Genomic DNA, 27,088 nt, shown 5'->3' on the forward strand with positions numbered 1-27,088 from the left:
TGCAAGAGAAAAAGCCCTGAATGCTATTTTTCAGTATTAGAATTACATTTGATACTTGAACAGCAGGGATATTAAGATTCCAAGAGGAAACTTAATGGTAGAGGCACACAGAAAAGAGAGTTTCCCAGCAATAGCGGAATTACCTCTCTAATGCAACAACTAAATTTCCAGGAGGGGAGTAGGAATCAAGGATGGTACATCTGATTTGATGGAGAGGGATGTAACAGTAAATGCCTGTGTGGCTGCTGATAACACCCAGCTTTTAGGATGTAGGTTGAGTGTAATCAGATTTTTAGGAATTTAAAAATTCGGGCTGCCTAGGATGCTTGCAGTTGGTAGCAGAACCAATAGTTTAGTTCTACTTATAGGCCAGCATGAAGATGATGTAGGTGACCTGAACCTTTACATTTCTGTACCTAGTAGAATATGGCCATGCAGTCACAACATCAAGAGAAGACACTACAGGGACATATGAGCAAAAGCACATTAATCACTGCCAGCAAACAGCACAAGGAGGCTGCTGCCAAATAATAAAACCCAACATGAGGAAATGCTGCCAGTAGCTGAAACAGTGTTGAAAAAACTTTAGCCCTTGGATGAGAAAAATCACTCTAAAGTCAAATACTTGCCCCCAGACTAAAATGATTCCTTTAAGGGGGATGTATGGGTATCTTGAGAAGCATACCAGTATCTGTTGACCTAGCAACAGAGTGTAGGAATGTATTCCAGGAAATAGAGATCTCTGATAAACAGTTCACCAAAATGCCATTTTAAAAAAGGAACAAAACATTGGAAGCAATAAATGGTCAATAATAGAAGATTGATTAAAAATAATATAGCTTATCAACACAATACAATGTGATGCAGTCATTAAAATTATTAGAAAGCTTAATATTTTAAATGTATATAATATTAAATGATATTCATATATGTATAGTGTTTATACATAATATTTAAATAAGTGTATCTTTAAAAGCAGGTCACAAACACAACATAAAGCTTGATATTTTTACAAAAGGGGTGTGTGTATGTGTATATATATGTGTATATAAATACATGTATGTGTGTGTGTACATATATAGAATAAGTCTGGGGAAGATATAATCACAAGTGTGGAAAGTGATTATCAAATCTGATAGTCAAGTGGTGGTGATTTTTGCTTTCTTCTTTTTGCTTATCTATAGTTTATTTCTTTCTTCTCTCTCTTTCTCTCTTTTTTTTTTTTTTTTAGAGATGAGCATTCTGTCACCTAGGCTGCTCAAAATCCTGAGCTCAAGTGATCCTCCCATCTCAGCCTCCTGAGTAGCTGGGATCACAGGTGTGTGCCACCACACCCGACTAAATTTTAAAATTTTTTGTAGAGATGAGGTGTTGCTATGTTGCCCAGGCTGGCCTCAAACTTCTGGCTTCACACAATCCTCTCGCCTTGGCCTCCCAAACTTCTGGGATTGCAGGTGTGAGCCACTGCTCCTCGCCTGCTTATATATAGTTTCTAAAGCATCTGCAATGAACATGTATTACTTGTGTAATATGAAAAAGGAAAGATACAAATAACAATTATTATTATAAACAGATGGTTTATGTTTATGAAGTCTTCCTGCCTGCTTTGTTGGTGCAGTGCTTTGGGGCAAGGCTATTATATTATAGTTGTGAGCAGAACTTGGTCAGTAAATGAGTCTTCCTACCTGTCAGCACCATGGATAGGGTTGACAATTTGTGCTCTGGCTCTCTCTCACGTTTGTGCTTTTTTCCTGGGCATCCTGGTAAACTAGAGCTACCATCCTTTGGGAGGCCCTCCTCCAGATACTCATCCCCTTCCAGATACTCTTCTTCATCCAGACCTTCTCTCCCTTTCAGATACTTTTCCTCCCATAGATGCTCTCCCTCCTCCAGATACTCACCTTCTTTCAGATACTTTTTATACAGATTTTCTTTTCCATCCAGATTCTCTTCCTCCTCCAGAGCTTCTTCCTCCTCCAGAATCTCTTCCTTTTCCAGAGCCTTTTCCTCTTCTAGATACCATTCCTTCCCCAGATACTCTTCCTCCTCCAGATACCCTTTCTTCCCCAGATAATCTTCCTCCTCAATATACTCTTCCTTCTCCAGATACCCTTCCTTCTCCAGATACCCTTCCTTCCCCAGATACTCTTCCTCCTCCAGATGCTCTCTCTTCTCCAGATACTCTTCCTCCTGCAGATACCCTTCCTTCCCCAGATACTCTTCCTCCTCCAGATGCTCTCTCTTCTCCAGATACTCTTCCTCCTGCAGATACCCTTCCTTCCCCAGATACTCTTCCTCCTCAATATACTCTTCCTCCTCCAGATACCCTTCCTTCCCCAAATACTCTTCCTCCTCCAGATGCTCTTCCTTCCCCAGATGCTCTTCCTCCTTCAAGTATTCTTCCTTCACCAGATCCTCTTCCTCTTCCAGGTCCTCTTCTTCCTCCAGATACTCTTTGTCCTCCCCAGACTCTCCCTCTGGAGAAACTGGAGATTCATCCTGTAGACTTTCCTCATCTAGTTCTACTTCAGTATCCTCTTTCTCTGAAGGTAAGGTCTGTGTAGAACATTGGGGAGTTGTGGGAGGGTGAGGAGGTGATGCTCCTGATAACTGATTATTTTCAGCCGACATGCTGGGGAAGTCGTAGGTGGTGAACTCCTTCTGCAGCAGCCAACGTCACTTTATCATCCTGTATCCAAGAAAGGAATAAAATCCTATTAACCAGTAATAGCAACTGCATATTGATTTAAACCCATTTCTATTCACTTATTTCATTCGGTAGTCTTTGGAGGGTTCTTTAAGTATGCATATCAGTACCTAGTGGCCAGTGAAAAAGGCACAAGAAGAGGGAATGGAGGCTTACTCTCAACGAGCTGGGTGGGGAGACCACATCTGAAGGCCAGGCCTTTGAAATTGCTGCACAATATGAAGTCAACGGGGAGGGCTGGAAAGCAATCATTGTTTAGTGGTGCTATTGCTAGAGAAGATTTTTATTTCTCATTAAGTATTTATTGCCACAATAAATAAGACCGAGACTGTCTTCCAGGAGCTTGAAATCTGGGGAGAAAGGAGTCACAAAAAACAGATTTCTAAACACAAGTGACCAACACAATGGAAGGGTTCCCACAGCGTGGGATGGACACAGTGTCTGGGGCTTCTGGTCAGTTCAGGCCCCTGTAGTCAGAAGTCTGTGGGGTACATCCTCATGGCTACCACATGCACTGTCAGCCCTGCCCGCAGCACCATCTGCCCTCAGCTCACCAGGCAAATGCTACATATGTTTTAACACTGAGCATCTTGACTCCTCCATGAAGACTTCCAGACTCCCTCTTCTGCTCCATCCATGTCTTCTATTTTTTTTTTATTAAAGTAACTATTTTGCTATATTAAATTGTTAGCACGTTTGTCCTTCCAACAGTATAAGCTCCTTAAAGGTGGGTGGGGTCAGTGTCATTCTTTTTTGAAAATAGATTTTGAATTCTTCCACTCCCCCTCCTCTCCACTGTGGCCCACTGTGATTCCCCATGGTGAACACGCCATCTCTAGACTGAATTACTGGTTTTCCTGAGACCCCTGCCACTGCTCTGCTAGTCACTTGCTGCAAAGAGTGTTCTCGTAAAAATATAAATCAAATCAGGATTTCCTTTGCTTAAAATCTCCCAGTGGCTTTCTGTTGTGCTTAGAATATGATGCCAACTTCGTCCCATGCCTGCCTGTCTTTCTGGCCTTATCTATCCCCATCCTTCCTCCCCTGCCCCCACCCTGTTACTCTCTTTTACAGCACTTATCACTGTGTCTAATTATGTGTCCATTTCTGTGTGTTCTTGTTCAGTTTTTCTCTTCCACTAGGTGTAAATGTCTCAATGATAGTGACCTTCTATAACCCATTCCCCACTGTATCTCTGATGGTTAGCTTGGAGCCTGGTGCATAATAGATGTCCAATAAACATACGGCCAGTGACTGAATGAAGGGCCAAGAAGAGGTGGCTCTATAGCAGTGCACCTTGAAGGTTTAAAAATGACATTTATTCTGCGCAACAGGACAGACTGAAGAGGCAACTGGCCCAGAATCCTTCTGCTTGCTCTGGGGACTTAAGAGATACATATCTTGGCATGCCTCTTTCTGGTTGTCTGAGTGGGAAACTCTGTTCTAGGGAACCAGCCAGATGAGACCACCAGGATCAATTTTAGCAAATGCAGCATGAGGTCCCAGATGAGGGGTGTGATGGACAAGGCCATTTATCATGGGCAAATGGCACATTTACCCACCCACATCACTGTTGGAGCCCTTGGATTGCTGGATTCTGATAGGGTTAGCCTGGGGCAGGGAACAGAGAAGTACACTGTCCAGATCCCCTTTTCAAAGAAGGACTTGCTGCCCAGCGGTGAGAAGTGTGGTCAACAGGTGGCCCCAGCTGCCAGCTCCTTCAGGATGTGCCTCAGCTGCAGATTCCCTTTCTGGTAGTGATGCCCTTCTTGGGGCAGCCTGTATCTGAGCACCAGGCAAGGTGGAGGAAGAAAGGCTACCAGGCAGCGCACCTCTGAGAGGCCACATTCACCCCAGAGCTCTCCGGCAGGCTGACCAAGGCTCACCAAGCCTACTCCACAGGTGCCATCTCCATCTGGGCCAGGCCTGCTTCCTCTCCCTTTTTCCTCCAGGGGTTGACCCCAAGAAACATTTTGTATCTCAACAGTTGCATCTCAGCAGTTTGCATTTTACAGTCTATTTCCAGAGAACCTACCTTGTGATAGCTTCACAGAATGTAACTCTGGGAAATAACTGACTGAAAGAGTTGGTGGAGAGGAAAACAAGGCCTCACTGGTAGCCTGATGGCTTAAAAGGTCAGTGGTTGAGGGTAGGGAGTAACCGGATCTGCCTGAGGCAGGGAAAGCTGATGGTGCTGAGAGGTGACAAAGATGGTAGCAGTAAAAGGGAAGCCCGTGCATGGAGAGTTTTAAAACCCATCATGAAGCATCATTGTGTTGGGTGGCATCAAAAGAGAAAATTGCAACAAATTTAGTTATTAATTGAATTGGCTTTTATTCATGATTCATGAATAGAACCATTTTACAAACAGAATGAGAGCTCCCACCAGGCAGTAGCAAAACAGCGGGCTCTGTGAGGTGAGAACACAGAAACAGCAATAAAAAAAAGTGGATTGGCTAACATCGGGTTACTTCAGGTTACTTTTTTTGGTAAGGGTTAAAGCAGAGAGAGGACTTGCTTATTATTCTCACTCAGGTAGACTGGAATCTCCTGTTTTCAGGAAAAACTGTGCTGTTCTGGGATCTATCTGTTTCCTTGCAGTTTCACTTTGATTATATGGCACTTAGCACGAGTGACTCCATTCTGGTTTTTGGTCTTGTCTACTGGGACCTGATGCAGGGGCCTCGTCCAAATTGATGGCTTCCCATAAGTTTTGCTTCACAGTGGTGATGGCGAAAGTGTTGGGATTAAAGCAACTCTGGAGCAAGAGGATTCCCGTGGCCATTTGCTAGACAGTTAAGAAGCAGCGGGGACTGGAAGCTGTGCCTGCAGTTGACTTGCCCTTTTATTCTTCATTTTATGGCTCTGTGGTATATGAATATGTTTTCAGGTAGGCTGCCTCCAGTGCTTTTTGGAGGAGGTGAGGTATAAATAATACATGAGCTGATGGTGGAGGACACTATCTTTGGGGCAAAGGGTGAGCTCCGGAAAGCTTTGGGACCCACCCGCACCGATGTCTGCAGAAGCCTCTTCCATTGTAAAGGAGGCCCCTTCAGCTTTATTCATCTAAAACCTCAACACACACCTATTATCGCCATCCACTTCTAATTCCCATTGGCTCCTGCTGCCTTGCCCTAAGACAGAGCTGGGATGGCGAGAGCAATTGAAGAGTGGTGACAAGGATTCTTTGCTTGACCAAACTCCAGTCAGGCTCCTGAACCTTCTCCCAGATCCATCTGTGCACTTCCTTGTAAAATCCAGTTTCATTTTATTTATTTTTTTCTTTATTTTGAAAAAATTTAGGGGGTACCAGTGTAATTTTGTTCCATTCATAGGTTGTGTGGTAAAGTCAGGGTTTTAGGGTCTCCAACACCCAAATAACATACATTGTACTTGCTAAGTAATTTCTTGCTATAAGAATTTCTCACCATCCTCTCCTCTCCCACTCCCTCACTCTTTTGAGTCTCCATCGTCTATTTTTTTTTCTTTTTGAGACTTGCTCTGTCGCCCAGGCTGGAGTGCAGTGGCGCGGTCTCAGCTCACAGCAAGCTCTGCCTCCCGGGTTCACACCATTCTCCTGCCTCAGCCTCCCGAGTAGCTGGGACTACAGCCACCCACCACCATATCCAGCTACTTTTTTGTATTTTTAGTAGAGATGGGGTTTCACTGTGTTAGCCAGGATGGTCTCAAACTCCTGACCTCGTGATCCACCTGCCTCAGCCTCCCGAAGGGCTTGGATTACAGGTGTGAGCCACCACACCCAGCTGAGTCTCCATTGTGTATTATTCCACACTCTATGCCTGCTCAGAAGTGACAGCATGTGGTGTTTGTCTTTCTGTGACTGACTTATTTCACTTAAGATAATGACCTCCAGTTCCATCCATGTTGTTGTGGAAGACATGATTTCATTCTTTTATGACTGCACAGTATTCTATTTTGTATATATGCCACATTTTCTTTGATCATCTGTTGGTGGACATTAGGTTGATTCCCTATCTTTGCTATTGTGAATAGTGCTATGATAAACATACAGGTGCAGGTATCTTTTTGATGTAATGATTTCTTTTCCTCTGGGTTGATACCCAGGAGTGGAATTGCTGGATTAAGTTATAGTTCTATAAAGTCCAGTTTTAGCAAGAAACCTGCTAAGTCAGTTTAGCAAGAACCCCTTCCCATCCTCCATATCTGACCATTCTTGTTACCTGATCAGATTTCTCATCCTCCCCATGCCCCAGGCCTGCCTTCCTCAAGAATCCTGTCAGGGTGGCTTAGCCTGAATCTCCCTTATCCCGTTTCTTGTTAATTTCCCGTCTACCCTGATGATGTCTTGATGTTTCCTCTGAGTTAATTTCCTATCCATTGATTCCCCACTCTGCTCCTTGGCTGTAAATTTCCATTTGCCCATGCTGTATTCAGAATTGAGTCCAGTTCTATACTGGGATCTCCTTTCTCCTATTGCAATAGTTCCTGAGTAAAATATATTTTTACTGTGGGGCATGGTGGTGCACACTGGTAGTACCAGCTACTTGGGAGGCTGAAGTGAGAAGGATCACTTGAACCCAGGAGTTCAAGACCAGCCTTGGTCACCTAGTGACAGCCTATCTTTAAGCAATTTTAAAATGTATATATTTTATGACTTTGATGACTGTCCAGCTTTAGTTTTCTTTGACAGCCAGTCTGTCTAGCCCTCCCCTGGGAGAGGTGAGGAGCACACATAGGCACTGGCCACTCTATCAAAGGCTTACGTTGCAGGTCAGATTTTTGTAGCTGCTTAACAGATCAGAATCAGCCAGTCGCCTGGCTAGCCCAGGGAGCATTTATCAATGGTGTGCCGTCATTCAGCGTGACGGGTCTTTTCTTCCTATTTTCTCATCAGGCCTTGTAAAAAGGGTCCAGGCAACTGCTTTCTCATTTCAAAGATCAGAAAGAGAAACTGCATTCTACACACTCTCCCTTTAATTCTCTTTGAAATTTGTAAGACAAGCCTACAGGTGCGATAAACAGTAACAGCAACTTGATACCCAGTGTCTGGGGCAAACATCCTGGCTCCAACTTGTGATTCAGACTCTGACCCATTTGAGAACAACAGGACCTATTTCCTGGAAGGATGCAATGAGGCAGTGTGTACCGGCGTAAGGAGGGCCAGGCACTGTTGTTATTGCACACTTATTCCTAACCAGCTCTGAAGTGCGTGTGTGTAAACCTCTATGTGTGAATGGGTGCTGTGGGTCCTTCTGAGGCCTTCATCAGTTCATGCCATGGGGAGAGAAAAAAGAGATTTGCTTTCCAACTACCCTGCTCCAGGGACTGTCTGCAGCCCAGCTGAGAGGTTTAGAGATTGGAGTCCGTCTGTCCTTCAGTCTGGGTCCTGGTGGCTGGGTCCCAGGAGAAATGATGGTTCTGGGGGAGTGCCGGAGTTGAGCTCCCTTTTCCTCAGGAGGCTGGTACCTCTCCCTGGGAAAGCGCCCTGACTTGAGGGATTTTCTTGGTGACGCTTCGTTTGCCGAGAGAGAACCACCCTCACAATGGGTCAGCACATTTTCTGACCCTCAGCCATGCTTTCAGGAAGTTGTTATCTATAAAGTAAGATAGCCTGTGCTTTATAAAGCTCATCATTCCGTTTCCAGACAGCTGCAGTCCAGAAGTCCTCAGACTGAATCAGTCTTCTTGCTTTGACTTCCACTCATCACTGGCCCTTTTCAGTCCTGGGGGAGCCAGTATGAAGAGTTCTACATGACAGCCTTCTAAGGGTTTGAAGGTAGCAATTAGACTTTCCTCCAGGACTCCAGGCTCAGCTCCAACAGCCTTCTTGGCATCTCTGCTGGGATGTCTAACAGACGTCTCAAACTCACTATGCCTAAACTGGGATCCTAGTCTTCCTCCCCAGACCTCTCAGCCCTTGGACTAAAACTCTTCTCTTTCATTCTCACCCTACCTCATATCCACCAGGAGAGCAGTCTGGCTCCTTCTTCAAAGGATCTCACCTTTTCTCATCCCTCCATTTTCCCACCCTGCTCTGAGCCACGAACACATCTTGCCTGCATTATTGCAATAACCTGCTGTATCAGTCAGGGTTCTCCAGAGAAACAGAACCAGTGGGATATATATAGATATATAAGTGGGGATTTATTATGGGAATTGGCTCACACAATTATGGAGGCCGAGAAGCCCCACCATCTGCCGTCTGCAAGCTGGAGAACCAGGAAAGCTGGTGGTGTAATTCAGTCCAAGGCTGGAGGTTTGAGACATGGAGGAGGGGGGCCCCTAGTGTAAGTCCTGGAGTCTGAAGGCCTGCGAACCAGGACTTCCAAGGTCCTAAGGCAGGAGAAGATGGATGTCCCAGACCAAAAAGAATGAGAAAAAAATTGTCCCTTCCTCCAAGTTTTTCTTCTAGCTGGACCCTCAGTGGCATGGACAATGCCCATCCACATTGGTGAAGATGATCTTCTTTACCTATTCCACCAGTTCCAACGCTAGTCTCTTCCAGAAACACCCTCACAGCCACACCCAGAAATAATGAGCCTCCCTTAGTTCAGTCAAATTAGCACATAAAGTTAACGATCACACCCCCTAACAGGTCTATTCTTCACAGGGTTGCTGGCTTTGAAGATGTGGGGTGGACCCCTCACTTCCCTGTGATAGCTCCCCTCTCCCAGATGAAGTCAAAGCCCTTTCAGTGCCTGCAATGTCCTTCCGACTCTTCTCCCCCTACCTCCCTCGGCTCCTGCCCTGCTGGTCCTGGACCTGCTGGTCCTTCCTAACATGCCAGGTGCTGGTCAGGGCATTATTTCTGGTTAAGGCCCTTACTCTCCCTGTGCCTGGGGCCTGTCCCCAGATCTCTGCCACAGTCCTGCTCCCTCTGTCACCCCCCTTCCCCGGTGCCTCAGTGAGGCATGCCCCACCACCCTGGGTCCTCTCCTACTTGTTCCTAGCACTTACCATCTCCCTTAACCTGCCGTCCTTTCCCCTTTGTCCCCAGAGCACCTCTCACCATCTAATGTACAAAGTACCTTATTCATTTGTGGTGTGCGCTGCCTTGCTCGTCTCATTACACAGTGAGTTCCCTGGGAGCAGGGATCTTGGTTTGATTTACTGGTGTAGCCCAAGGACCTAGGGCCCTGGCCAGCACACAGTGGGTACAATGTGTGTTGAGTCAATATGTGAATACTGACCCCCTCCTTCCACCTTTCTGTGGATGGTGAGGTTTCTAGGGTCTTCTCTCCAGATGCACTGTTGTGGTCCAAGGGCTGTCTACACAGGCGGCCCAGAACAGAAGCCGAGCCCAGGCCCAGACACGTGGAGACAGGGGCACACTTGTGATGGCCCCTCACAGTGTGGTGTGGTGTTTCTGAGAAGAGGGAACTCTGCCGACTCTGTGAGCATGTTTGCAGCATCTACTCCAAAAGAGGAAGGGGGGGGCTCCTGCCCCTCTAACCAGGACGTTACATTTTCTTTGGCTCATCCAAATAATCTTGCATTGACTGCCAGCCATTTCCTGTTCCTCCCAGCTTAGTCTTATCTGTACCCTCATCCAAACCACTGACATAAATGTCCAACCAGAAAGCTCCGGGGATGCTGCGGCAGAAGCCCCTCATGCTGCCCATCTCCATCTATCAGTCAGGGGAGGCTGTGGGGAGGGGAGCTAAGGTTCTGTGTGGCCAAAGCTTTGGCCCCCTCCATACTCACAGCGAGCTCTGATGTGGGCATCATCACCCTTGCTTCACAGGTAAGGAAAATCAGCTTTCAGGGGAAACAGAAGAGTTTACAGTCTTAATTTACAAGTGTGAAAAAAAAAAGTCGTTTGAAAGAAAAAATTGTTTTCTACCTGAGCATCAAAATAGACTAAAGGTGGGAGAAAGAAAATCTTACTACAAACATTTTTGGCTGAAAACAACAACAACAACAAAGAAACACCAAGAAGAAGCCTGGCTACCACAGTAAGACCCTATCTCTAAAAAAACCTAAAAAATTAGCTGGGCATGATGTTGTGCACCTGTGATCCTAGCTTATGTTGGAGGCTGAGATGGGAGGACCACTTGAACCCCAGGAGGTCGAAGCTGCAGTGAGCTAAGATCAGCCACGGTGCTCCAGCCTGGGAGACAGAGCACCCTGTCTCAAAAGGACAAAACAAAACAAACCAAACCCAAGAAGGTTTGGATGAAAGCAGCTCTTTCCACAGGCTGCTGGCTGGGCCAAACTTTTGAGGCCCTTCAGTCTCCACTCTCTAAGCCCTTCCCTGAGATCTGGCCCCTGGAATCCCCGAGGCCACTCCTACTTTGCTCCCGAGGCCCCTCCCCCTCAACTTCCTGAAGCCCTTCCTCTTTGGTTCCCTGACTCCCAACCCACTCAAGGTGTCCTCCCATCTCTAAGGGTGGTCAGAGAGGTACAGTGCCCCCTGCCTCACTCGCCAGGGAGCCCTGCTGCCTTACCCTGTCCCAAGTGAAATGTTCTAGAATTCTGCCCAGCATCAATATCACATGGACTGGGCTGTCATTTGCCACGTCTGCCTTTTCTTCTCCTTTTATCTAAATTAGGAACAGGTTCTTCTGTTTCCAGACTGGAGTATGGCCCCGCTTCTTCTCTATGCTTTAACTATTTGTATAGTGCCTTGAGCTGCAAAGTGCTTTCATGGGCCCTATTTAATGGGTTCATCATTGCAGCCTTAAGCGGTAAACGCTATCATCTCCCTCTTACAGATGACAGCACTAAGGTTCAGAGAAATCAAATAACTCCACCAAGGTCAGGCAAGTCCTAAGTGGGAAGACTAAGATTTGGACCCAGGTCTGCTCTTGCGGAGGGCGACGCTCTTTCCCCAGTGCCAACTGTCATGTGTGTTTTGGAGGAGAGCCCTTCTCAGGGGACCTTCTTAGGGGTCTCCCCCGGTGCACTGGCTTTAGCTCTCTCACAGCCTCTTCCATAGGCTCTGGTTAAACAATAATTCTCCTCGATAAAGAAAGTAAAGAGGGGGAGAAGAGGAGGAAGGAGAAGTTGGGTTTCTGTCGTTTGCTGAGCACTTACTATGTGCCTAGAACAGAAAAAGTTATTTTGCTTTTCTTTTTTCTTTTCCTTTAAAGATTGATCACCATCTGGCAAAGTATAGTTATCTTATTAACTAACTAAGAACCAGGGCAATGAGCTGGTCTGAGGCCACAGCTACTTAGTGCCATATTTGGGACTCAATGTCTGTCTCATTCCAAAGTCTAACTACTGCAAAAGAGGAGATAAGCAACATATGTCTTCTTTCCAATCTTTATAACTCAAGTTCTTAGGGATTCCTTCAAATATTTAAAAGCTTTCATGAAAATTATTTAAAAGAACAAAGAAGTAATATTTAGAGTTCCTACTTGCTAAAATGAAATTCACTGAGATGAAAAGACATCCGTGGTTACAAGTTGACTGTACTAATTTTCGAGTAATATAAAGAACCTTTCAATTAACCTCTCTTAAATAGTCACAATTATCAGCAACGAAGCAGAATTATTGATAAGTGTTATAACAGATGCCATATTTAATTTCAGATCTCAGAAGAAGGGTATTTTTGGGGTGTGTGAAAAATACCTTTCTACCCACTAACTGTGCTGAGATACCAGGGTTTCAGTAATTATGAGTATATGTTTAGGCTGCCTCGTGAGGCAGTGGGCAGCTGGTGGCAGGAGAAATTGCACTGTCTTCTTGGTTGAGATCCCAAAAGTATATATATATATATATATTTTTTTTTTTTTTGAGATGGAGTCTTACTTTGTCACCCAGGCTGGAATGCAGTGGTGTAATCTCAGCTTACTGCAACCTCCAACTCCCAGGTTCAAGTGATTCTCCTGCCTTAGCCTCCCAAGTAGCTGGGACTACAGGCACCCACCACCATGCCTGTCTAATTTTTGTATTTTTAGTAGAGACGAGGTTTCACCATGTTGGTCAGCCTGGTCTCGAACTCTTGACCTCAGGTGATCCATCCGCCTCAGCCTCCAAAAGTGCTGGGATTACAGGCGTGAGCCACTGCACCTCGCCTGAAAAGTATATGATTCTGAACATGTTTGCTGATTCTGCCACATGTCTCCAGGCAATTAATAGATTGACCTAGAAGATCGGTAGGTTCCTTTCTACCCTGTGTTTCTGAGACTAACTATCCCTTGTTCAAAATCCTTGCAGCCAGTTGTGCTGTGGAATTTAGATATAACAATTACATTGTAGATACAAAACAACCCCAGAGGGCTCTGGGGAAGCATGCTGTGGCGAGTCTTAGTATTTCTGCAGCAAACATGTAAACTTTTACAATAAGTGGGATAAAGAAAAGCTTTTAGTCCCACTTCCGTTTAGGTTGGATTTTGCTCCCCATGGAGTTCTGGAAGGTCAGGTTTTGTGGAAAAATGAGTGACCCACAAACTTATCAAGAAGACTCAGTTCTCAGAACTTTTCGTATTTCAGAGCTTGCAGATAAGAGACTTTAACACTTCAAGAACATTTCTTTGGAAGCCCTACTGGTGGTAACATCTAGAGTTTATGGAATGCCCTGTTCATAATGAGAAATGCAATGCATTTAAAATGCTGTTTCTGTAGGAAAATAAAATCCACTTCACGGAGATCTATTTTAGATGGCTGTTTCTAGGATCACAGAGTGGCTAACAGGGAGAACAATAAGAATTATTTGAAATCATGACTGTGTAGTCTTCAAGACATGGGACAATGGAGCCCAGTCAGGCTCCTGGCTGAGTACTTACAATGTCAGTGGGTAAACTGAGTCCAAGCCAAGAGAGTTTTCAACAATAACAGCTGAAAGAAAAACGTTTTCTGGTTAGTTACCAAGGAAGTTGGGCAGAAGAAAACATATTTCTTAACAATGCTGGAAAATAGGTTTTTTCTACTAACATTGGATAGAATTTAGTTTTGTGGCATGTTTCTTCCTTAAAGTTCCTTGATCAGTATCTTTCATTGAATGTCCAACAGCAAATCAAACCAAAGCAGCCCTCACTTACAGTGTGCCTCTTCTGCCACCCCCACCCCCACCCCTAAATGGCATCACCAATCTGTACACCAAGGCTCCCTGGGCACTGCAGAGAACTCACAGGGATGCCACAGTATAGTTTAAATTTTTTGAGGGTAACAGTGATACTTTACATCTGTTGGACATCGACTAACTTTAGATTACGCTATGTTCCTTTCAATTATGGCATATTTTGCAAAGCTGGGCATTTGGCAGTTGTTGAGAGAAAAATCAGGCACCACCCCAAAATCGGTATGGAACAGGAAATGAGGGTGGCCACGTCCAGTTGATTCCAAGATTTGGGAAGTTGTGCAATGCCCAATGGGTACACACGATTCATTAGTAAGTCATTGTGGGGAAGGAAATCAAGATATTTTCCTCCAAAATGTTGAGAATTGTTAAGTTAAAGACACTGAAAATGCAGGGGAACACTTGGTCTCAGCCTCTCTTTGCTTGATGGCAGCACAAAAATCCTTCCTTATTGGAGATGGCATTTACTTATCGGCCCAGAGAAGACAGCAGCAGACACCAGAGGAATCTGGCAACAGATTTTACTCTCTTCCCACACACTTTCCTGCTTTTTGATAGACTGGAATTGCTCTTTTCTTTGTCTTGTCACTACATGGTATTTATGGCTCTTTGTTAAAATACTATTTAAGCAAGGTCCCTAAGCCACTGCCTTGAGAGAGAAATACTTTTGAACTGAGGCCTCTCCTGTATGATAGGTGCAGCAAGCATTCATCCATTTTTGCATGTGTTTTGTTAATCTGACTTTTGTTTTCAGGAGAGTGTCTCCACTAAGAACCTAGAAAGGGAAAGAAAATAAATCATGCTTTCTCCCCTGCAGTGGCTACTTAAGAAGGAAATAAAAGCATTATTTTGTCCTTCAATTTCTGTGTATTAAATTGTGACATAAATACGTGACACAAGGATGAAACACAAATATTCATTAAGTTATTTGGATGTAACGATTCAATACATGAAACCTTTAGGGATTTCTTTTGGCCTGTGGGCAACGTGAAAAATTCACTGAGACATTGAGGGTGCCCTGAACAGAGAAAGTTTGCGAACCTCGGGTCTAATTCCCTGAGTGCTCAGATGAAGAAACTTGGAGTCACCCTTGATTCCTCTTTTTCATCCTCCCAAACCCACGAATCAATCCTTAAGTCCTCTTGCACCACCTCCCGCAAAATGTCCTGAATCTGTTCTTCCTTCTACCACCACTGCCATCACCATCGTCAAATCCAGCGTTTTCTATGGCAGTCTTTCTGCTTTGGCTCTTGCTTTCCAATAATCCATTCTTCAGAGGTGGCTTTTAAAAACATAAAATAGACCACATTGCTCCACTGCTTCTATGTTGCTCCCAGTCATCCTCCAGTGGCTTCCACCTCCCTTTGAAAGCCTTCCTGGGCTGACCATGTTGGCCCCACATCCTCTCCTGCCCCTCTGGAGCCTCTTCTTCCCTTGCTGCAGCCTGTTCTCACCTCAGGATGCTTCCACTTGCCCTTCCCACTCTCTGCAAAGTTCTTCATCCATTTGAAGATCTTCCAACACCTAGTTCATTCTCAAGTTTCTGCTCCAATGTCACCTCCTCAGCAAGGCTTTCTAAAACTGCCACCCCCTGACCCTCACCTCCAATGACTACATGTATTATCATGTTGTTTCATTTTCCTCATAGTATTTGTTACTCCCAAACATACCATGTTTTTTGGTCTGTAGATTTGAGAGCAGGAACTTTGCTTTCTTGTTCACCATTGTATTCCCACCAGCTAGAATGGTGCCTGGCATTTGATAGGAGCTCGACCAATAATTGATAAAATTAGTAACTGAGTGATTATCTCATATGGTTGTGTGTTTGGATTGTTCACTGATAGCCCCTGAGAAGATCCAGAAGTGAATTGGGAGAAAGGGAGCTGGTGACTTCATGTTGACTGACATATTTATATAATCATACATCACTTAATGATGGGGACACGCTCTGAGAAACTGCATTATTAGGCAATTTTGCCATTGTGTTGAAACCACCTTTGCAAAAATTATAACAGTGAGAAAATCATGGGAGTGAAGGCCATCTGATCTGGCCAACCCTCATCTTGCCTTTGGCCTTCAAGATGCTCATAAAAATTCCTGGGCTTAGGCCAGCTAACTTTAGGAGACATTTAGTTTATAGTTGAAATAATAGCCCTTCCCCAAACTCAACCATCTTTGTAAAGCTAATGAGAGACCACCAGGCCAGGAGGAGAGAGGAGCCTGAATTCTGCTAAGGTGTAGACATAAACGATTGCCAGTCATTATTCCGGAGGTCACAAGATATGCAGCTTTAATCACTCCTGCAGACAACATCACTATTGTAGAACCTAAGATTGGCCTTTTGAGATGTCCTTTTCAGGTTTTTTCATGTCTGACACCTATGGCTCCATCTGGATCCTCTAACTACTCCTGTGGCCCACTCAAAAGAAGTAACCCAGCAAGCAGGAGAACCATTTCTTATACCCTTGTGATTGCACCCCCAAAAAATCAGCAGCAAGAACCCTTTGCCTAGCCACCCCCCAACCCTTTTCCCCAAACAATCTTTGAAAATCCCTAACTTCCAAATGCTCAGGGAGATTGATTTGAGTAATGACTCCATCTCCTGCGCGGAGTGGCCAGCCTCACGTGAATTAAACTCTTTCTTCACTGCAGTGCCATGGTCTCTGTGAATTGATTCTGCTTGTGCAGCAGGCAGGAAGAACCTGTCATGTGGTTACAGTGTGAACATCACAGCGTGTGCTCACACAAACCTACATGGTGCAGCCTATTGCTATATGGTGTAGCCTATTGCTTCTATGCTACAAGCTGGACAGCGTGTTACTGTACCGAATGCTCTAGGCAATTGTAACACAATGGTAAGAATTTGTGCATCTAAACATATCTAAACATAGAAAAGGAAGAGTAAAAGTATGGTATTATAATCTTATGGAACTACTGTTGTATACATGGTCTGTCAAGTGAAATGTTATATGGCAGGACTGTTTGTGTGTGTGTGTGTGTATATATATATATTTATATATAATATATATTTATATGCAAAAGATATTCTACAGACTAGGTCCAATCAAGGACAGGGGCTTCCTATATACTTGGGAAGAGACAACAAATAGTTACTTTATATTAACTCCATTTTTCTTAGCAATACTGATGGTTTACTGTAAGTAATCATATTGAGTTGGATAGTTAATGAAGCAATTTCATTATATCATTTGTTATTCTTCACAACAAGCAAGCGTCCCCTACCCCTTACTTTTCTTTCCTTTTCTTTAACTAAAAGAAATTGAGTTAATACTTATAAAGGAACTTTACTATAGCTATAGCATCCAACCAAATGCTAGAATCCCATTGTCCAGCCTGATCGAACCAATGCGTTTTCCTTAACAATAAATCCGGGAAGAGTGCACAGTAAAGCGGCAGCAGGAACAGGTGTCGAATTATCTGACGTCTCTGGCAAATAGCAGTGGGGATTAAACAGAGCTTTCTTTAATAAGATTAATTCTCAAATACTAAGAGTGGTCTGGCGTATCCCCAAAGAAACAAGGCATTTGTATCTATATAAGATTAAAGAAGCTTTCACACAAAGCAATTTTGTTTTTCAACATCAAAGAAATGCTTCAGTGGCGTTGCATGAGGGAGGCACGCTGCAACTAATGCAAAGAGTGCAAAACCTTTATAGAAAAGACAGTTTCCTCAGTCAGGAATTGCATCTAGAGATTCACTACCCAGGGCATACAGGGCATTGCTCTTAGAGTCATAGGATTAGGGAAAAGGGGAGGCCAGGGGTTAGGAATCAGCTTTACAAATACCCCACACAGGCGTGGTGTCCCCAGACACAGGTGGTGCCCCAGTGATGACCTTGGCTTTCCAAGGATGGGAGCTCAGTGCCTCCTGAGACCAACTGTTGGACAGATCTAATGAATAATAAATAATGACCATGACACTGTAATAATAAGGATAACAAAAATCACAGCCACCATTTCCATGTGCCAGGCACTATACTTAGCATGAATCAAATGGCACATACTTCCGCTGCTGGATCTTCTTCCCTTGGGTTTCCAGCCAGCCTTCCGAGGTCTGCTCCCCGAGGCTACATAGTCCAGACTTGCTTCACAGTGAGCTGCAAATATTTGAAGGTAGCTTTATGTTCTTCATCTGTTTTTTCTTCTGTGCTAAACTTCTACTTATTTTTTGAACCTGATACCAGTATTTACATGGATTGATGTTACATTTCATCTTGCAGGTTTTGCCTCACCCCTCTAAGCTGCCCAAATATTGGTGAGTCCTGATACTATCATTTAGTGTATTCACCAGACCTTATCCAATGTGCTTCTGAAAATGATAAGCTTTCAAGTCTCCCTCCTCTCCTTTTTCTCTTTCTTCTTTACCTCTTTCCTTCCACGAACATTTATTGAGGACTTTTTAATGTCCCAGACACTGTGTCAGGCACTGGGGCCACAAGGTTGCATAAGGCACACTTAATAAGATAGTTTTCAAGAAAGCTTCTTGCTTAAGCAGAAAGACAGGAAAATAAAATACGACATAGTATGATTATGTTGTAACGAACAAAAAAAGAGGAGAGTTTTAACAGGAGTTGGAAGAGAAATCATCTGTAAGGGGAGATGATGGGGAGCTAGCAGATGCCAGCACTACCTCTGGCCCCTGGGGTATGGGGCCCATGAGAGAACTGGGCAGTCCTCACTGAATTAAAAGCTAGCCAGAGGATGTTGCAGGGGAGCTTACTTATGGAAGGGGCCTATGCCCTTAATGCCCGTGTGACAACCTTTTCTCCTCCCTCCTACCTACCTGGCCAGTAGGGCTCTTCCTCCCACTGCTGACCTCCCTAAAGAATCAAGGGCAGCTGCCTTGGCTAGAGGGTCTATGTTTTCACATGACAGACTACGGAAACAGCAAGCATTCTGGATTTCAAGGGGGGATCAGGGAGGTATAGAATCAGAGAGGAAGGGCATCTTTTATGACCTGAAATTGCCCCACTTAGTCATTGGGAAGGATGGTAAGACCAGGAGCCAAAGGACTTTCTGGTTTTGACTGCTCATGGATTTCTTCTTAGGTCACATTGAGGCCATTCTCAATGTGAAGACTGGACTCTTTAGACATCCACGCAAAAGAGCTCATTTGCACATTCCACAGAGTCCAGGATGGTGTTAGGAGTTTGCAAGTTTCTAGCAGTTAGGAATTTTGCAGGATAGAGAATGGTTTACCTTGGTAGACATGTTATCTATCCTATGTTGGACCTATGTCCTTGTTCAAAGAGGGGTACCCTTGTAGCAGTGAGCCCTTCCTAATGAAAAAAATATTCACGGCCAAAAGGCTACAGAGTTCTGGGAATTGGTGGGTTCTGGACCAGATTCCTAATAGTACCTGGGAACTGTACCTGAATCTCTCCTTGGTGCCTCCAATAACCTCTGAGACCTTGTAGAAAGCCGGTTGTACAGACTAATTTGATTAGGGCTGCAAGCTCCAGCTTTTGTCAGGGGTTCAGAAAATTAGGCCTGGGTGAGGAGTATTGACAGTGTTTATTTTGTTAATGTGTCCATGAACATGATCAGGTGTAGCTCCCTGGGCACTCAGCCCATGGTCACGGCTAAGTGCAGACCATACACATATAGCCATGCTCCAAAAGCACTGCTTGAAGCTGTGAACCAACATAAAGGTGAAGTTTATCACGACCACCAGTCAAAACCGGACTGGGCATCTTCTATGGATTATAGAGCTGAGAGGCAGGCTTGGGACTTGGGGTGTGCTGCCTAAGCACCCCTTTCTCCTAGAAAGCATCAGTCTGAGAGGGCACTGATGCCTCGTTCCACATTTGGAGTTTGGAAGGAATTAAATATGAAACACAGAATAAATTCTGTTATTAAACTCACACTTTCTAATTTTAGTGGGATAGGAAGAACATAGGCAAATGTTTCTATACAAAGATGTTTTGAGTTACACAACACGGAAGTGTAGAGGCCGGTAAACCACTAAGGTCTAGGAGGAGACCAGTCGGTGATGGGCCGGGGGACTCATGGATACAGATTCTTGGCTGAGGTCTGGCAGGGCTGAGGAATTTGCTGCCAGGGTCTGTCTCAGCAGGATACATCAGCCCCATCTCCAACAGGAGAAATGGGAGGACAGGGCTTCACCCTGTCTCCTGGTGCAAGAGAAGCCTTGAGCTTTGGTAGACAGTTGTATGTGTCCCTTCCAACCAGATACCTCAATATATTAATGGGTCTTCTTTTTTTTTTCTGCAACATCCAGTACATATTTCTGACAGCTCCTCCAGAGTGGGATTTTATCTGGAGTCCCACCCTTTCTTTTCAATTTCCTTATCACTTTATAGCAAGTCTATTCACTCATTAAAGCCCAACCCAAAGTCACCTCATCTGGGAAGACACACAGGCTCTTCCAGAAAGAGTCTGTCTTTTCCCGACTACTCTGTCACTGCCTTTCCCCTATTGCACTTCTCCTTGGTTTGTGTGTCTGCCTCACCCATGAGACTGTAGCCTGGCACCATGTCAGGCACGTAGCAGGATTTCAATAGAAGGACATGGACCGAATGGATGATCCAAAGGAAGGAGAGGCAAACAGGAGGCTGACCACAAATGAAATTTCTGGTTCAGACTTTTCAGCCCCCATCACTTCACTTTCCCTCCTGCTACGGGGAAAACTCAAGAGATGAGTTATGGGTGGGCTAAGACAGCAAGCTGGGAGCTAGTGAAGAAGATGGAGTGGGCAACCCTTGCCTGTCACTGGGCTTCTGCCAGCCGATGCTTGGAAACTCTAGATGGATCAAGGTGAGAAGCCTCATTTCTGTAAAGGACTCCAAGGATTTCATGGTGCTCTGCAAATGTAATGCGTTCTTGTTGCTGTTGTTATCGTCTACCGTAGCTGTTTATAACCTCGTTCATTAACTTGCAGGATTCTTGGCTGAAGTCTGCTGCTTTCCCCCATGAGGGGAACAACTGATGACCTACTTCTGTGAATTCCATGGTGCCAGGTCTGGGCTGATCTGGATCCACATTAAAACATGCCAGGGGGCAAACATGAAGTCAAAATGTTCTGGCAACCCCCTTAGACCAATCAGTGCAGTTTTTAGCAGTATAGACACCCAGTGCACTCATGACAACATAATTTCCTACGGCCTTTTTTATAAATAGAATTTCAAATATATTCAGGTTTGAACTTTCATGGAGGGTGACTTTGAGCCGTCACTCAGCACAGAACACTTGTAAAACACTGACGTTGGTCACTGCTCACCATCTCCCTGGAAGGCCAGTTAGGACTGCTGTTTACCCCCCACATTAGAGAGGTAGGGGAAGGAAACAGGGGAAGCTGAGTGACTTGCGTTTGGGCCACAGGAGTCGCTTTGTGGGCAAGGCTGGAGTTTTCGATCTGGGGAATTTGTTCCTGGTTGGGGGACTGGTCTATGTGCAGGCTGTCGAGGGAGAAGTCATACTGTCCACACTCACACTTTTTCCCCAGAGCTAGGGGCTTTCTGGAGAGAAAGGGACCCTTTCTCCTTTATTTGTAGAAATTTCATGACCCAACAACGGACTTCACAATGGGGAGAAGCTGGGTTGAAGCAGAGGTCAGAAAGGCCAAGGGAATGGAGAGGCAGAGAAAGGGCAAGAGAAACAAAGAAGTCTATGTACTTGGCGCTTCTTTGTTGCCCAGACCCTCCACTCTGCTCCCTGCTTTCTCCCTTGGAAGAGGAGGGGGAAGAGGAGGGGGATGGGGGGTGGAGAGGGAGGGGGAGGAGAAAGAGAAGGAGGAGCGCATTGCTAAAGTGCGCAGCCCTTACCCAAACGAGGCACCCGCGCGCGCATCCACCGCGATCTCAGGCCGCGGCCTTTGTGGCAGCTCTCGGTTACCATGGGAACCGCGCTCCGCAGCCTCCCCGGGCCCCATCTAATCTGCGTGTGTGCGTGGCGGGGAATTCTAAGCCTCTGCACCTGCCCTCGCCTTCCTTTTCCCAGTCTCTCTCCTGGCGGGGAACTGTTTGGACCAAGCGTCAGCGGCGGCCAGAAAGTTTTCCTGCTGTCTGCGTGAAGGTCGCCTGTGTCAGGGGGAAGTTGCAGCCCTGGGGACTGTGTTACCCTGAATGGAGACAATACACGTTAGACCTCCAGGCTGGGACTTTCTAGAATCCTGGGGTCCAGCGCTAAGCTGGTGGTGGCTGCGTAGATGAAGAGATGGGATATATGGGGCTCTCAGAGCCCTGAATGGGCTCACTGGAGCTGGTCCCCAGGACAAGGCCCTTAGCAGCCTGGATGATAGCCCCTCTGCCCTGGAGTCCTTTCCACGGGGAAAGGAACTGCCCTGAAGGGGATAGGGAGTCCCACAAGGGGTTGATCTGGGGCCAAGGGTTGGAGAAAGCTATGTTCCCATGCCCTGGCCACTGTGAGTGGACTTGCAGGAGTTGCAGAGTGGTCAGGTGGAGCGGGAGGCCGGGTTGCAAACCACTTCTATGTAGGCATTCCTGGTCAGTTGTCACAGAGCTTTCAGAAGGACCTCAATCTTTGAAGTGCTTGCAATTTGCGCTTCCTTTTCTTTTTATTATACTTTAAGTTCTGGGATACATGTGCGGAACTTGCAGGTTTGTTACATAGGTATACACGTGCCATGGTGGTTTGCTGCACCCATCAGCCCATCATCTACATTACGTATTTCTCCTAATACTATCTCTCCCCTTGCCCCTCCACCCCCCGATAGGCCCCAATGTGTGATGTTCCCCTCCCTGTGCCCATATGATCTCATTGTTCAACTCCCACTTATGAATGAGAACATGCGGTGTTTGGTTCTCTGTTCCTGTGTTAGTTTGCTGAGAATGATGGTTTCCAGCTTCATCCATGTCCCTGCAAAGGACATGAACTCATTCTTTTTTTATGGTTGCATAGTATTCCGTGGTGCATATGTGCCACATTTTCTTTATCCAGTCTATCATTGATGGGCATTTGGGTTGGTTCCAAGTCTTTGCTATTGTGAATAATGCTGCAATAAACATACGTGTGCATGTGTCTTTATCATAGAATGATATATAATCCTTTGGGTATATACCCAGTAATGGGATTGCTGGATCAAATGGTATTTAAAGTTCTAGATCCTTGAGGAATCGCCACAGTGTCTTCCACAATGGTTGAACTAATTTACACTCGCACCAACAGTGTAAAAGTGTTCCTATTGCTCCACATCCTCTCCAACATCTATTGATTCCTGACTTTTTAATGATTGCCATTCTAACTGGCGTGAGATTGTATCTCATTGTGGTTTTTATTTACATTTCTCTAAAGAGCAGTGATGATGAACTTTTTTTCATGTGTTTGTTGGCTGCATAAATGTCTTCTTTTGAAAAGTGTCTGTTCATATCCTTCACCCACTTTTTGATGGGGTTGTTTGTTTATTTCTTGTAAATTTGTTTAAGTTCTTTGTAGATTCTGGATATTAGCTCTTTATCGGCTGGATAGATTGCAAAAATTTTCTCCCATTCTGTAGATTGCCTGTTCACTCTGATGATAGTTTCTTTTGCTGTGCAGAAGCGCTTTAGTTTAATTATATCCCGTTTGTCAATTTTCGTTTTTGTTGCCATTGCTTTTGGTGTTTTAGTCATGAAGTCTTTGCCCATGCCTATGTCCTGAATGGTACTGCCTAGGTTTTCTTCTAGGGTTTTTATGGTTTTAGGTCTTACCTTTAAATCTTTAATCCATCTTGAGTTAATTTTGTATAAGGTGTAGGGAAGGGGTCCAGTTTCAGTTTTCCGCATATGGCTAGCCAGTTTTCCCAACACCATTTATTAAATAGGGAATCCTTTCCCCATTGCTTGTTTTTGTCAGGTTGGTCGAAGATCAGATGGTTGTAGATGTGTGCTGTTATTTCTGAGGCTTCTGCTCTGTTGCATTGGTCTATGTATTTGTTCTGGTACCAGTACCATCGTATTTTGGTTAGTGTAGCCTTGTAGTATAGTTTGAAGTCAGGTGGCCTCCAGCTTTGTTCTTTTCGCTTACGATTGTCTTGGCTATACGGGCTCTTTTTTGGTTTCATATGAAAGTTAAAGTGTTTTTTTCTAATTCTATGAAGAAAATCAATGGTAGCTTGATGGGAATAGCATTGCATCTATAAATTACTTTTGTCAGTATGGCCATTTTCATGATATTGATTCTTCCTATCCATGAGCATGGAATGTTTTTCCATTTGTTTGTGTCCTCTCTTATTTCCTGAGTAGTGGTTTGTAGTTCTCCTTGAAGAGGTCCTTCACATCCCTTGTAAGTTGTATTCCTAGGTATTTTATTCTCTCTGTAGCAATTGTGAGCGAGAGTTCTCTCATGATTTGGCTCTCTGTTCGTCTATTATTGGTGTATAGGAATGCTTGTGATTTTTGCATGTTGATTTTGTATCCTGAGACTTTGCTGAAGTTGCCTATGAACTTACGGAGTTTTTGGACTGAGACAATGGGGTTTTCTAGATACAAAATCATGTCATCTGCAAACAGAGACCATTTGGCTTCCTTTCTTCCTATTCGAATACGCTTTCTTTCTTTCTCTTGCCTGACTGCCCTGGCCAGAACTTCCAATACTGTGTTGAATAGGAGTGGTGAGAGAGGGCATACCTGTCTTGTGCCAGTTTTCAAAGGGAATGCTTCCAGCTTTTGCCCATTCAGTATGATATTGGCTGTGGGTTTGTCATAAATAGCTCTTATTATTTTGAGATACGTTCCATCAATACTTAGTTTATTTAGTGTTTTTAGCATGAAGGGTGTTGAATTTTATCGAAGGCCTTTTCTGCATCTATTGAGATAACCATGTGTTTTTTTCATTGGTTCTGTTTATGTGATGGATTACATTTATTGACTTGCGTAGGGAAGCTGACTTGATCGTGGTGGATAAGCTTTTTAATGTGCTGCTGGATTTGGTTTGCCAGTATTTTATTGAGGACTTTCACATTGATGCTCATCAGGGATATTGGACTGAAATTGTCTTTTTTATTGTTGTATCTCTGGCAGGTTTTGGTATCAGGAAGATGCTGGCCTCATAAAATGAGTTAGAGAGGAGTCTCTTTTTATTCTGTTGTTTGGAATAGTTTCAGAAGGAATGGTGCCAGCTCTTCTTTATACCTTTGGTAGAATTCAGCTGTTAATCCATGTGGTCCTGTGCTTTTTTTGGTTGGTAGTTTATTAATTACTGCCTCAATTTCAGAACTCGTTGTTGGTCTATTCAGGCATTCGAATTCTTCCTGGTTTAGTCTTGGGAGGGTATATGTGTCCAGGAATTTACCTATTTCTTCTAGATTTTCTAGTTTATTTGCATAGAGGTGTTTATAGTTTTCTCTGATGGTAGTTTGTATTTCTGTGAGATCAGTGGTGATCTCCCATTTATTGTGTCTATTTGATTCTTATCTGTTTTCTTTATTAGTCTGGCTAGTGATCTATCTATTTTGTTAATCTTTTCAAAAAATCAGCTCCTGGATTCATTGATTTTTTGAAGGGTTTTTCGTGTCTCTATCTCCTTCAGTTCTGCTCCAATCTTAGTTATTTCTTGTCTTCTGATAGCTTTTGTATTTGTTTGCTCTTGCTTCTCTAGTTCCTTTAATTCTGATATTACGATGTCGATTTTAGATCTTTTCTGCTTTCTCCTATGGGCATTTAGTGCTATAAATTTCCCTCTAAACACTGCTTTAGCTGTGTCCCAGAGATTCTGGTACATTGTGTCTTTGTTCTCATTGGTTTCAAAGAACTTACTTATTTTTGACCTTTATCAGGTTTGTCATTTATCCAGTAGTTATTCAGGAGCAGGTTGTTCACTTTCCACGTTGTTGTGCAGTTTTGAGTGAGTTTCTTAATCCTGAGTTCTAGTTTGATTGCACTGTGGTCTGACAGACTGTTCGTTACGATTTTTGTTCTTTTGCATTTGCTGAGGAGTATTTTATTTCCAATTATGTGGTTGATTTTAGAATAAGTGCTATGTGGTGCTGAGAGGAATATATATTCTGTTGATTTAGGGTGGAGAGTTCTGTAGATAGAGTTCTGTAGATGTCTGTTAGGTCTGCTTGGTCCAGACCTGAGTTTAAGTCCTAAATGTCCTTGTTAATTTTCTGTCTCAATCTGTCTAATATTGACAGTGCGGTGTTAAAGTCTCCCACTATTATTGTGTGGGAGTCTAAGTCTTTGTAGGCCTCTAAGAACTTGCTTTATGAATCTGGGTGCTTCTGTATTGGGTGCATATATATTTAGGATAGTTAGCTCTTCTTATTGCATTGATCCCTTTACCATTATGTAATGCCCTTCTTTGTCTTTTTAGATCTTTGTTGGTTTAAAATCGGTTTTATGACAGACTAGGATTCCAACACTTGCTTTTTTTTTTTTTTTTTTTTTTTTTCCATTTGCTTGTAAATCTTCCTCCATCCCTTTATTTTGAGCCTATGTGTGTTCTTTGAATGTGAGATGGGTCTCTTAAATACAGCACACCAATGGGTCTTGACTTTTCATCCAATTTGCCAGTCTGTGCCTTTAACTTGGAGCATTTAGCCAATTTACATTTAAGGTTAATATTGTTATGTGTGAATCTGATCCTGTCATTATGATGCTAGTTGGTTATTCTGCCCATTTTTTTATGCAGTTTCTTCATAATGTCGATAGTCTTTACATTTTGGTATGTTTGTGCAGTGACTGGTACCAGTTTTTCTTTTCCATATTTAGTGCTTCCTTCAGAAGCTCTTGTAAGGCAGGCCTGGTGGTGACACAGTCCCTCAGTATTTACTTGTCTGTAAAGGATCTTATTTCTCCTTCACTTATGAAGCTTTGTTTGGCTGGATATGAAATTCTGCATTGAAAATTCTTTTCTTTGAGAATGTTGAATGTTGGCCCCCACTCTCTTCTGGCTTGTAGGGTTTCTACAGAGAGATCTGCTGTTAGTCTGATGGGCTTCCCTTTGTGGGTAACCTGACCTTTTTCTCTGGCTGCCCTTAATATTTTTTCCTTCATTTCAACCTTGGTGAATCTGACGATTAGGTGTCTTGGGGTTGCTCTTTTTGAGGAGTATCTTTGTGGTGTTCTCTGCATTTCCTGAATTTGAATGTTGGTCTGTCTTTCTAGGTTGGGGAAGTTCTCCTGGATAATATCCTGAGGTGTGTTTTCCAACTTGGTTCCATTCTCCTCATCGTTTTCAGGGACACCAATCAAATGTAGGTTTTGACTTTTCACATAATCCCATATTTCTTGGAGGCTTTGTTTGTTCCTTTTCATTATTTTTTCTCTAATCTTGTCTTCATGCTTTATTTCATTAAGTTGATCTTCAATCTCTGATATTGTTTCTTCTGCTTGATTGATTTGGCTACTGATACTTGTGTATGCTTCATGATGTTATCGTGCTGTGTTTTTC

At 44.0% G+C, this 27,088-nt stretch overlaps 1 protein-coding gene across 1 annotated transcript in view; it reads right to left on the reverse strand.

Moving 5' to 3' along the window:
- The window catches only part of ERICH6B (glutamate rich 6B), a 71,961-nt gene extending 50,387 nt beyond the window's left edge, over window positions 1–21,574 (reverse strand). Inside the window, exons 1-3 of the mRNA XM_050766251.1 lie at window positions 21,520–21,574; window positions 13,423–13,474; window positions 1,902–2,689 (exon numbers count right to left, since the gene is read on the reverse strand). Of these exons, the coding sequence (XP_050622208.1) occupies window positions 1,902–2,631 (730 nt within the window). The 5' untranslated portion in view covers window positions 2,632–2,689; window positions 13,423–13,474; window positions 21,520–21,574. The remainder of the gene's footprint in view (window positions 1–1,901; window positions 2,690–13,422; window positions 13,475–21,519) is intronic.
- Window positions 21,575–27,088: the final 5,514 nt, after the last annotated feature.

Source organism: Macaca thibetana, chromosome 17, assembly GCF_024542745.1.
Source record: "Macaca thibetana thibetana isolate TM-01 chromosome 17, ASM2454274v1, whole genome shotgun sequence".
Classification (NCBI taxonomy): Eukaryota; Metazoa; Chordata; class Mammalia; order Primates; family Cercopithecidae; genus Macaca; species Macaca thibetana.